The following is an 11870-nucleotide window of genomic DNA, read 5'->3' on the forward strand; positions in this document are numbered from 1 at the left end:
AGCCGCGACTTCAATTACTTCGAGATGCTTGGCTGCCATGGTATGGCCTGGTAATTCCTGGATGGATGTGTTGACTCCTCACGAGTCATGCCTTGAGCACAGCGGTAATCCTCATAATATCAAAGGCAGCAGTCACCCTCGGCACAGAACAGCCTGGGAATGTGCGCTACAATGCTGCTGGCGAGCAAGATTATAGACTCTCGTGTATCCTGCTTTCTGTCTTAATGGCTTTAGCAGCTGTGTTCGAACCACGTCACATATGCAGTCTTCAAGGTAATCCAACACAGTTACTGAACTGTTGAACAATGTGTCGCTCTATTTAGTCGAATAGATAAGCCTACAGGTTCACACTGGATTACTGGTGTTGACTATTTCTGACATGCATACTCAGTGATTCCGTTGTGGCCTTCAGACATGTTTTGGCAGCTCACACCCCCTCAGGGAGATATGTTGAACTTATGCATACATGGTGTTATGTTCTGTGCATGTATACCATGTTGTTACTACACTAGGAACGATGATGCCCAGCTCGCTGTCGGCGCATGCAATGTCTTGCCATATCTGGAATGTGAGCTTACAAGTCAAGCTGTGGCTGGGGCCTGGCCAGGGAGTTGGCGCCCAGCTAGCCGGATCTCGGCTTAGCTTGCTCCGGCTTGGTGATCCAGCGCGATCCAGCTCGTCAGCTTAGCTTAGCTTAGCTGGCTTGGCGGCAACACTAACTGGGAACTCCCTGCGCGCATGGACGCTTACAATCGTCGTGGCGCTGAACCACTACTCCTTACTCGACGTTTGCCACACCGCGCTCTCGGTCTCCCCTTCTGCCTTGACACGCTTCAGACCCTACGTCACAGACAGCGAGGTGAGGAATGCAGAGGACATGTCGACGAAAGTCCAGCCCCCGAAGTCAATCCCACTGGCAATACTCTCGATTCTCTGGACGAGGGCGAGCTGTGTCCTGCGACGCGTCGACAGGCCTCCTCCGGGTCGAGCGCAGCCGTTGCGACAAGCCAACCTCATCGTAATTTCATGGGCTAGGGAAATTGGTGTGCGCGCAGTAGTTGCATGTCATGCATTCCTGGTTCCGAATGCCCGAGGAAGAAGGAGTTATGAATGAGCCTCCGTCGCGTCTGACACTGCTTCCTTTGACCAGGAAGAAGTACTGCAGGGATTTAGCCGGCGAAGTTTTGCGGGTTGACTGGCGCTAGGTACGTGTTGTCTTCTCATATCCTTGCAGCGGCGTGCTGAAGGGGTACATCCACCCAGCGCACATCGTTCGTGGACGACATCGAGACAGAGCGGTATCGATCCTCACGGGAATGTGCGTGGGTCAAAAGCACTGCCCTCGTGTTGGTTGGCTGCGAAGGTGCGTATGGAAATGCATGCTTGGGCTGTTCGTTCTCAGTAGCATGGGGTCCAGAAGGGCTCTCACTACGCCTCGGGGAACTATGCAGTCCCTCGAATACCCCGTGCGTCTCATTTCTATGTACGAACTCGTAAATTGTCTGATATATATCTCCTTGGGGACAGCTTCCGCGAAGGCGTCGACTGTCACGGTTACCACTATTAAACTCCTGACTGACACCGCCCCCGACGCGTCTGTGCAAGCCTACCCTCTTTTATCACACGACCTCCATGATTCTGTGATCGAAGAAGAGGATTGCGTGCCTTTTGCCAGCCCTTCGCATCCTCTGTCTCACAATTGCTATCCACCGCCCAAACTTCCGAACTTCCTCTATTCCGTCTCGGCCACGCGCTCTTTGGTACCAGCGATCACCGCATCTTCAACTACTTCTGTTATAGTTTGGGATGTGTGAGTACTTGGTGTGGGATACAGGTCCTCCCGTACGCATTGATGCACTGCAAGTGGGGCTTCATTAGCTCATCAGGTGAGCCCATAGTTGCGAGTCGGTCTGGGATACCGTTGTGTGTGCCTGTGTCCATTGTAATCTTACAACAATGCCTTCGCGGGCGCTATGACGCTCCGTAGTCGCGTCTGAGTACTTTGATATCGCCGCATGTCTTTTGGGACTTCTCGCTGCTGCTGCGCCCGTTCATCCCGGCCACCGCTTCCTCCAGGACCGAGACCTCACCCTATCGTCGGCAATCTACTCAATATGCCCAAGGAGCTTTTGTTGGCGGTGTCGCTACACGAACTCTGTAAGCAATACGGTGAGCAATCTCCACCGCACTTCGTGTATGGCACACGAGTGAGCAGGACTCAACCTTCTTCCACAGTCGATGTTGTCTATGTGGACGCCTTCAAGCAACCGACCATCATCATCGACTCATGCGATCATTCATGCCGCGGTAGCGATTCTAGAAATCCGCTCCGTCACCACTTCCGATACACCACGCTTCGAAATGCGAATACAACCCCGCAGTAACAATCAGTCGCGTCTCGCTGTTCAATACATTAGCATCGGCCTGACGTTCCGATTCGCACTCAAGGGTTACTTGAACTCCCGGAAACATCATTTGCCACGCCCGAGAAGGTTTAGGATGCGAATCGAAAAGTGCATTGCGCTGTCCTTCGTGCCTCTCCGGCGTTTTCAAGGTAAGTCTTGTAGCTTGAAGCGCGAAATATTTGTGGTCTCGAGGGCTGTCCCCCAATGACTTATAGGAATATGTCACGTACTAGACAGTCATGCCTCGTTCCAACTTAGGAGTCCTAGAGGTGAGAAGCAGCCCAAGGCGATGCCTCGCCCATGCACACGACGCCAACGAACATGCACTGTAGGACGTCTCGTCATCTGCCGGTGGTTGATTCAAGTCTAATGCTGTAGCTGCTACATCAAATAGCCCTCTTGAGAGCAAAAGCAACCAGGGGGTATAAAATGAAACCCGTGCGATGTCTTGGTGGGTAGTACGCAAAGGCTCTCACGACTCAAGATTACTTTTGAAATGAATCTATCATGAACGACGAAGATCCTCGTGAGATTTTGTTCACCACTCCTGCTGCACTGGGCTTAGAATCGCCACCAGTTCGGCGATATCAAGTTGACCAGAGGTGCGCTCCGTTCAGCTTACTTCATCTCCCAAGTTGCGTCTTAACAGTCGTGCTCATGTTATTGCAATAGCACATACTTTCTGAGCCTGCCAACAGCTGATATCATGGAACGTGAGTAGATCGGTCAGTAAGGGTGACTTTAGTTTCGAGTGGACGTCTTACTGCACCAGCCACAATAGCTACAGTACGCCCGGCTGATAATTTTGTCTGTACATTTTAGGACGTCAGCGCCTGCTGCAGGCCGGTCCCTGCGAATCAGTACTGCACGGCGACTGCTATGTCTTGTGGGAAACCATAGGCATCCGAACCAGGGTGGCTGTGAGGGTACTTTCATGTCCTTCTCAGCTGATTGCATCATACCCAAGCATCAACTCGGTGTATCCGTATATCTAGTATGCAGCGGCCCGCAGGAGGACTAGTTCTCCTTGTACCCGTCCCATCCCGAGCCTTTCCTCCCGTCCATTCGATAAGATCTTGCACCATGGACGTCGTTGCTACGTTCAAGGAATCAACTATCCCCGGGATTCTTGGTCCCAGTAAGCTGCAAAAGACACCTCACGGAGAGTAAGTCGAATATGGATGAACCGCTTTTCTACAATCCATAGCCAGGCAAGCTTTCGCGAAAATCGTCGAAAATCGGCGCCCAGAGATCGAGAATCATCCGCGTCAAACATTCCAGTTCGGCAGCACGGACAGACACCAGGTAAGCCCCTCCATCATGCGATGGCTCCTTTCCCGCTGATCCCTCACAGTCGCCTTCTAGCTTGATGTATTCTATCCCGATGCTGCGGCAGTGTCATCCGGAGGCCCTGCTCCTGTCTTATTCTTCTACTACGGCGGCGGTTTAACCGGTGGGGACCGCAAGCAAGCCCCTCCCTTCGACCTTGTCTACACCAACGTGGGCGTGTTCTTCGCCAAACGCGGGTATGCACCCCTATTGTTTCTTTCGACTCCGCTTCCATCCGCCCATGGCTCATACTCCCCGTAACATGCAGCATCCTGACTGTGATCCCTGACTACCGCTTGCACCCTCCGTCAACTATCCTGCTCTCGTGGAGGACGTCCGCGACGCACTCGCATGGTTCCTCGCTAACCCCTCGTCCACGGTACACTCTCGTCTACGGCCGACATCGCCAACCTCTTCGTGATGAGCCACTCCCCGGGTTCGATCCACCTCGCCTCGCTCTACCTCTCTCCGTCTCTGCTCCCGATCAACTCGCCCGTCCGAGCCGCGACGCGCGCACTCCTCCCAACGGGGAGCGCGTACGTGTTCAGCTTCCCAAACGCGGTCACGCCGCCCGGCCTGCTCGAGGCGTACTATGGCTCACAGGAGGCAGCGCTGGAGAGCATGCCGATTACGCTCCTCAAGCGGGTATCGGAGGAGCTTATCAAAAGCCTGCCGGAACTCTTCGTGCTCAAGAGCGAAAACGAGCCAGAGGCGATTTCGAAAGGGAACGACGAATTCGTGAAGGCGCTGGAAGGGCGGCTGGGGAAGAAGGTCCAGTATGAGATTATGAAGAGACATCACCATATCAGCCCGCACTGGGCGCTGCTGAGCGGGGATGGCGATGATTGGGGGGAAGACGTTGCTGCGTGGGTGAAGGCGAAGGTCTAACGGATCGTATGTACGTAAGCACAAGTTGGAGAGTGTGAAATGACGCGCCGCGACGATCAATGATTGGCCTACGTGCCCCGTCTCTCTTCGGGTAAACCGCCATGCCAAGATGGGCAAGCTTCTCGGTCCTTGAGCCCCAGTGAGAATCAACATTGGCTCAGCTGTATTAGATCGATTTCTACCGTATGATGTCGGGAAACCCGACCATATACTCAATTTGGCAAAATTCCCGACTTTGATCGGATACTATCGTATGGCGTCGGATGCCCGCATGATTCTATCCAACTGCCATTGGGCTGGGTCGTACACAGTTGGAACTAGTCGGTCGCGGTCGGGTGCATTCGAGTTTATTCGTTTTGGGCTGATTCTATATAGAGCACACCATTGGATGGTATGGGTCAAATAAATGTATGAATTCGTATACAATCGCGTTACTACTATTATATGGTGCAGCTACAATTGGGGCGCACGAGTCTAGTTGGGTGCTGCCCTGGCTCGGCGCACCGTGCGTAGGTAGATGTGTCGTGTGTGCGCTATTTGGCCAGTGCACAAGCATCACAAACGGGGGCCAAAGCTCGTGAGCTGTCGGACACGCATAGCCAGACTGAGGAAGGATGAAGAGACGAAGTAGAAAAGGAGCGGCAATATTACCTCGAGCGGCTGCGTGCGCCAGGTGGGACTTGGAAGGATGCACTGAGAAGGGGGTCAATATGATGTTGCATGGTGTATTCCCCACAATCACGGGCGACCTTCTGTTCAGTAAGTTGTTTTGAGTATGAAAATTGAGATTCGAGACAATGACATACGTTCTAGTCTACACGCGCACATGCGCCTGCAGTATTCTGTGTGCTGCCTCTGTACCGGTGATGTTTACATACAATTGATGTTGGTGCATACGGTGGGGAACTATAGCGACATACCTTCAAAGGTGTTGCTCATACACTGGGATGGTGTTGCGATGGCGATCACAATCTCGACTGTATGACGCACCTTCACAGCTGTCTAATGCACGTTCATAGCCATTCCAAATTCTGATGTACCTTCTGGGTGTTGTGGGGCGATGTTTGCACTGCGCCTTCTCACTAGGGAGGGATGTGTGCCAGACTGTCCATAGGGCAAGCAGAGGGAGAGGAGAAGTTGGAGACAAGGGGGGAGAGGAGAGGTTGGAGACAAGTAGAAGACAGTTGTGGTCCAAGCGAGCAACCAGTCCACCACAATGACGTCACCTGTTGAGGGCAGGGCCCTGCTCTTACAAAACAAAGACTTTGCGTCTTTGGCCCAAAGTGTTGACGCCAGCGGTTTTGAATCGGCACCTCGCCCGTTCTCCACGTAAACCATTTGCGAAAGGAGTCTGATTGCAATTGAACTATTTTTGAGGCGGTATCGTAACATGATTCCTTAGCGAGCAAAACCACCATGTCGAGGGCAATAATCCCTCGCTAAGTTACCTGATGGGACCCAGCACCCAGAGCAAGTAGTTATCGTGTACGGTGGGAGAGAACGCAACATGTGATCAGCTAGATACAGACACAAGCCAATGCATTATAGAGCCATGGCCAGAGACACTAGTAGACGTCATGTCCTTAAGAGACATGCACGTTCGATCTCGCGACCATAGAGCTGATTTTAGACATCAAGTGAGCGCTAAAAACTGCTCATCCCATCTGAACCAAGACTTCCCGACCTCAATCGCTCTTACACGACTTTCGCCGATGGAAACCAACTGAACCCATGTAGGTTCTCACTGGGCTTGAGCACTGATTCCAAGGATCGACTTCTACTTACTGGAGCGTGATTGTGGTGTTGCCAAACAGCCCGAATCTTCCAGTGCTGCAGGTGTCCATCAGGATTGAATGGCAAAGCGTGCTGACATCTGGCTGTAGGACAGAAGACGGAACCTCCGAGTCGCAAGCAGCATGTATTATATACCCCTTGCCTATGGGCATTGGCATGCTCTACTGATAAGGTGACCACTCCCCTGCGAGCCACGTCGCGTGTCGGGGATAGCTGACAAGCGAGTACGATACTCGTAGTGTATTACCTTTCAGAGATACGGCGTGAGGAATTTCCTCCGGTCGCTGAAGCCTCGCATCAGAGCCGCAGCGCATCCCGCAACAGGCCCTCTAAATCCGCCGGTCAACTGTATGTACTACAATTGAGAGAACCACGGGTCTCTCGCCTTGGACTGATACCGCCGCGATAGAGCCGAATGCTCTGTGATCATCGCACACAATTTCAGTACATTCCTGTAGGGCGACCATGTCACGTGTATCCAACTGTCGTTCGAAGTATCATCTGCCCTCCGGCCTACCGTAGCAACGTCTCTGAAAGTGTCCTTGCGTTGATCTCCTTTGATTTCGAGACTTCATTTGATCTCGAGGTTCGTCACAGGAAACCGCAACTCTCTTACCGCAGCACGACCTTACGAAATCTGAGCCCACCTAGGACTACATAAGGATTCAAAACCTCACACTCGTGGCCCTCGTGGCTACTCAACAAAGCCGCTACGACGCACCTGCATATATGAAGCCAGCAAAAGTCAAGATGCCCCGAGCAGGGGCTGCCGGACGTTGCAAGGACGAAACAAGTTCCGTCGCTCCTTCCGAGGCAGACAAGCTAGAAGATGTCAGGAGGCACTCAGTCTTCTATTTCGACCACATCGTCTTTCAAGTACGTGCCCCACAGCGACTAAGCCGATTGGCGCGATTGCAATCCCATGAGGATGAACGCTTTCTGTCTATAGGTCGGCACGCGGCTCTTCAAGTTGCCACGTCGCAAATTCGAAGGAGACTCTGAGGTCTTCAGGGACATGTTCACCATACCCCCTGGTGACAACATCGCTGAGGGTCAGTCGGACGAGCATCCTCTCATGCTCGAGTCGATCCAAGCCGAAGAGTTTGAATCGCTCCTGCAAGTAATGTTTAGACCGTGAGTGAGACATGCCACCAATCTCGTGCCGATGAGCTCAGCCTGCATTCACCAGTCACCACGCACCTACTGCAGAGGAAGCGAAGGAGCTCTCACGCGACGAGTGGGTGCACGTCCTCAAGCTCACCACAATGTGGGGCTTCGAAAAGCTACGGCGCATCGCTATCGATAGCCTGACACCGCTGCTGCAGAAAGAGAATCCTGTAGGATGGATCACGCTTGCGCGCACGTACGAAGTATACGAGTGGCTGTTGCCTGCTCTTCATGCGCTCGCACGCCGCACGAAAGTCCTGCAGCCGGAGGAGGTCGAGCCTTTGGGTATCATCACAGTCGTGAAGATGGCGGAAGTTCGGGAAAGCTTCCCCCTCGCCGACAGAAACGGGAACTATTATCGTGGGTACGCCACACGCGAGACGCATGACTTCATATCCGTGATTCGTAGGGTTTTCAAAGAGGAGCTGAGAGCAGCGAAACCATTCGAATCCATCGATATCGGTAAGGTAGATTATTCTTGGGACTAGCATCCGTCGATGTGCATTAGCTTGTTTGCATATGGAATGTACAGTAACGATACCTCTCGTGAAACTTCCTGTCTTGAATGGGCACTCCCTTTCTCCACCGCAATGGTCCTGCTTCTTTGTCAGGTCCTAGATCTCAAGTCAAAGTGAACCCATCGCGCGGCGCTCGCTCTCTCCCACTTTCCCTCTCGATGCTCTCATGTTTCCTCATTTCTTCCGCACGCCTCTCCTCCCTAAACCTCGCCCTCCCAACTCTCTCCCTCTCCGCCAACCTTGCCCGCTCCTCCCTTGTCGGCTCCCACTTGCCCTTCAGTATCCTCCGCACCGCCTCCTTGCTGATACGAAACTTGTCCGCCAGGATGGGCGTCGAGAACGTCTCGGGGTCCATCTGGTGCAGGTGCCGCAGCGAGACCATCGCCTCGCGCGAGATCTTGCGCGGGGGCGCCCAGCCCTCCGGAAACTTCTTCTTCATCGTCTCGCGGTAGGCCCGGAACTCATGTGGCGTGGGCTGGAACTCCGGTTTGAGGGGATGCGGACGGTGTGAGATGGGGCGGGAGGGTTCGTCTGCGTCTGCGTCGTCGGCTTCTGGTGGAGTGTGCCCCTCTGTCAGGGGTTTTGGCCAGTCTTCTTCTCTCTCGTCCTCATTCTCCACTAGTGATTTGGGTGCGGGATGACCGCCGGTTCTCCATTGTTTGCGCGTTAGGTTGGCGACAGTGGTGTATAGGTTGATAAGGGTGTACCGTGCTGGCGACTTTGCAGGAACGCCAGAACGAAGAGCAGCAGCCAGCATGATGGCAGACTGAAGGCAAGTGCGTGGACGGTGGCTTAGCCCAAGAGGATGGGAGATGGGCGATGGGAAGAAATCAATGCATTTGCGCAGTGCTGGCTCATAGGGTGTTTCGGCGAAAGCCGAGACGCCCTCGAGCGTCGTGCCGCTCATGCGTCACACAGGCGACGACCTGCAGGACACGACATCCACCTCAGCCACCATCCATAACACGGTCTACTGCCTCCGCTATGCCTCCGCTGCCCTCCGCACTCGACGAGGAGACGAAGAACCTCATTGCCTCGCTGGAACGACGGCACAAGGACCTTGCAGACTTCCAGATACCCCGCCTACGAAACTGCACAGGGCCGCTCACGCTGCAGCAACAGTACGCTGCGGAGCTCCGGGACGACTTGGACATGTTCGCGCGACAACTAGAGGTTAGTTTCGTAGTTCATGCGGGCGGAAAGAGCCCAAGACCGATCTGAGTAGACTCTGGATGTCGCAGTGGAGGACCAGAGGACGGAACGCGCGAGGAGAGAGCTGAGGCAAGTCGTAGATGAGCTCCAGGCTGTATTGACCAGGTATGATCATGTCGTTCGTGTGAATGCGTCTATCGGCTCACAGCTAGTGAAGACTACGAAAGGATATGCGCGCCGCTGTGTTGGCGTCGAAGCGCGCCATTGATGCGCAACAGAGCTCTCGCCGAGAAGAGCTATTACGCTCCTCCGTGGTGAAGGAGAAGCAGACCTTGAACGAGAAAGTAACGTGCGTGTGCTCCATTCCCCTGTCCTAGGTGATACCCACAATCCCCCCAGCGAGGACGCAGTGATGAAAGCGACTAACGATGTCACCGAAGCCCTTCAACGAACCCTCGGCCTCATGCAAGGCGAGCTAGAACGCTCAGTCCTCTCTACCCAGCTCCTTGGTACGTTCCCATCATCGCGTTCCACCCCTTGCTCGCGTCCTTCCCACTCACGCATGCTCCCTGCAGAATCCTCTACCGCAAACCTGAAGTCCACTTCCACCACGCATGACGTTCTCGACTCCCTCATGACCACCTCGAAGCACCTCATCACCGCGCTCGAGAAGTCGGACTGGATGGACCGCATGCTCATCTTCGCCGGCCTCGCCTTTTTCGTTATCGTCGTGCTCTTCATCATCAAGCAGCGTCTCGTTGACCGCGGCCTCCGCGTCGCGCTGTTCTGGACGCGCTTTGTCCCCGACTTCAGCGGGGATGAGGCGCTCCTCGCAGCAGAAAAGGGCGAGGTGCCAGCATCGCTGTCTTTGGCTGCTAGTAGCGTTGTGTCAGCGACGGTCTTAACGGTAGTGGCTACAGCGTCGACTGTGCTGCTTGCGAGTTCCGCATCGTCCTTGGAGGGCGAAGTCCTGGGAAGCATCACGTCAGGTGTCCCTACCGAGACAGTTACTTCCGTTCACTTAGATCCCTCACTACCAGAAGGCGCGTATACCACGACTTCGTCAAGCGGCGCAGAGCGCACAGGGTCAGGGACAGTGCCACACGACGAGCTGTAAGGGCATGTTAGGGTGCATAATGTACGTACCTGCTGTAGCCATCGCATACACTTCATCATACCCTTCATTGCGCGCCACACGACACGCGAAAGCACGGTGGGATCCGAGGAGAAATGATCATACAGAAGATTACTGACTGCAAGGACAAGATGATGCAACGCGATAGCACAGGTATATGAAGGCGCTTGGCTAAACGCCGTCGTAGCTCGCACCTCCTGCCTAATTACCACCATTAGGTCCGGATGTTGTGAGGAAATGACAAGACAAAGGAACGGACCTTCCGTAGCTTAATGATGATTGGCTCCTCCTTGAGATCGTCCTTCTCCCGAGCGGGTACTTCTATCGAGAACACGCGCAGCACGGACTTCACGTCCGCCGAGTGTACCGAGATCTGCGTTGTCCACATTCGCGTAAGCTTCATACCACACAACACGAAGAAGCATGCCGCCGTGAGGCAAGACGCACGCAACGCGCTCGGACGGACGGGCAGGACACACCTTCGCTTTGCGCATGACCTTGCAATTGGGGCCGATCCAGACGACGAGGATGAACTTCTCGCGGACGGACTCCTTGTCGTTCGAGTACTGCACGCGCACGTACGCGTACGACGCCTTGGAGTCGTCCAGCTGCTCGCGCAGCTCGGCGAGGCCTCCCGATCCGGTCGACGTGAGCTTCAGCTTGTCCGAGCGGTCAGACTGGAAATGTGAACCGCATGCGCATATCAGAGTTCGAGGGTGAATACATTGGGTTTCATCGATGAACAGACGCGGAAGGAGATGCAGATCGTCGTGAAACAATACGGGCAGGGATGGGCGGGGCGAGGGAAAGAGTTCATAGTGAGCATACATGGGATGGACATGTCAAGAGCATACCTCATAGTCAAGCAGAAGCCAGTTCGTTTCAGTCTTGTCCGAACGGACATCCTGGTACGCTGTCCCCCAAGCGATCGGTCATTTCATCCAACGCTACGGCCATTCGTCCATGGCTAGGCGGATGCACACTCACCTTCGTCGATTTTCGGATCGGAGACGTCGGCCATGTCGTGTGCTCGAACAGAAACGAGAGAAGGAGAAGGAGGAGAGGAAGACGGAAGCTGGAGGTGAACGAAAAGTCGTAGGGTCGGTCGTTGGTGTGTAGGAGCAGGACACTGCAGGGCGGTGTGTTGTAGTTATCGACCCGCCCATCCCGACGCCCTCGGCTTTCCCCGAGCGCTGCGGGCCCTCCGCCCGTGCTGTAGCGCATTTGGACCTCCTCCTTAAGCCACCACCATGACCACTCCGACGCCTTTGAACCTTTGAAGCATTCAAGGATTACAGCACGACAAGCAACTCGCCTCAAGCTGAATTCCTTCCTGTGATGAATACTTCCGTGGCGCGGATCCTTAAAATGCCGCTCAGCTTGAGCAGGGCTGAGCTGTTACGATTTGCGCACTGAGGGCGCCCATCGTGCGAAGGCTGGTGGTCTGACTGGGGCTCTCACCTCTGTACCCGTACTCTTGTT

The 11870-nt window shown here is 54.3% G+C and overlaps 6 protein-coding genes across 6 annotated transcripts; 3 read left to right on the plus strand and 3 right to left on the minus strand.

Annotated features, from left to right (window-relative positions):
- Positions 1–776: 776 nt before the first annotated feature.
- On the minus strand, positions 777–1723 carry DICSQDRAFT_141698 (uncharacterized protein; the record flags this gene model as incomplete). The annotated part of the gene is made up of 3 exons (XM_007371307.1): positions 1528–1723; positions 1264–1466; positions 777–1205 (listed from the first exon to the last, which is right to left on the minus strand). A coding segment is annotated over exon 3 (172 nt), but the record flags the coding sequence as incomplete, so codon positions are not given.
- A 1765-nt stretch (positions 1724–3488) lies between these two features.
- DICSQDRAFT_184116 (uncharacterized protein) lies at positions 3489–4622 on the plus strand (the record flags this gene model as incomplete). The annotated part of the gene is made up of 5 exons (XM_007371308.1): positions 3489–3543; positions 3613–3710; positions 3771–3931; positions 4003–4270; positions 4338–4622. 5 exons carry the CDS (start codon positions 3489–3491, stop codon positions 4620–4622), a joined length of 867 nt encoding a protein of 288 aa, XP_007371370.1.
- Positions 4623–7365: 2743 nt separating this feature from the next.
- On the plus strand, positions 7366–8071 carry DICSQDRAFT_72651 (uncharacterized protein; the record flags this gene model as incomplete). Its single annotated transcript, XM_007371309.1, has 2 exons — positions 7366–7550; positions 7606–8071. Coding segments are annotated over 2 exons (651 nt in total), but the record flags the coding sequence as incomplete, so codon positions are not given.
- Positions 8072–8204: 133 nt separating this feature from the next.
- On the minus strand, positions 8205–8858 carry DICSQDRAFT_72646 (uncharacterized protein; the record flags this gene model as incomplete). Its single annotated transcript, XM_007371310.1, has 2 exons — positions 8205–8669; positions 8721–8858. 2 exons carry the CDS (start codon positions 8856–8858, stop codon positions 8205–8207), a joined length of 603 nt encoding a protein of 200 aa, XP_007371372.1.
- A 227-nt stretch (positions 8859–9085) lies between these two features.
- DICSQDRAFT_72631 (Sec20-domain-containing protein) lies at positions 9086–10370 on the plus strand (the record flags this gene model as incomplete). The annotated part of the gene is made up of 5 exons (XM_007371311.1): positions 9086–9274; positions 9327–9418; positions 9471–9602; positions 9653–9762; positions 9829–10370. The coding sequence occupies 5 exons, from the start codon at positions 9086–9088 to the stop codon at positions 10368–10370; spliced, it is 1065 nt and encodes a 354-aa protein (XP_007371373.1).
- A 189-nt stretch (positions 10371–10559) lies between these two features.
- On the minus strand, positions 10560–11409 carry DICSQDRAFT_175418 (actin depolymerizing protein; the record flags this gene model as incomplete). The annotated part of the gene is made up of 5 exons (XM_007371312.1): positions 10560–10589; positions 10648–10761; positions 10868–11065; positions 11243–11301; positions 11376–11409. 5 exons carry the CDS (start codon positions 11407–11409, stop codon positions 10560–10562), a joined length of 435 nt encoding a protein of 144 aa, XP_007371374.1.
- Positions 11410–11870: the final 461 nt, after the last annotated feature.

The sequence above is a fragment of the Dichomitus squalens genome (assembly GCF_000275845.1).
Source record: "Dichomitus squalens LYAD-421 SS1 unplaced genomic scaffold DICSQscaffold_97, whole genome shotgun sequence".
NCBI classification, from domain to species: Eukaryota; Fungi; Basidiomycota; class Agaricomycetes; order Polyporales; family Polyporaceae; genus Dichomitus; species Dichomitus squalens.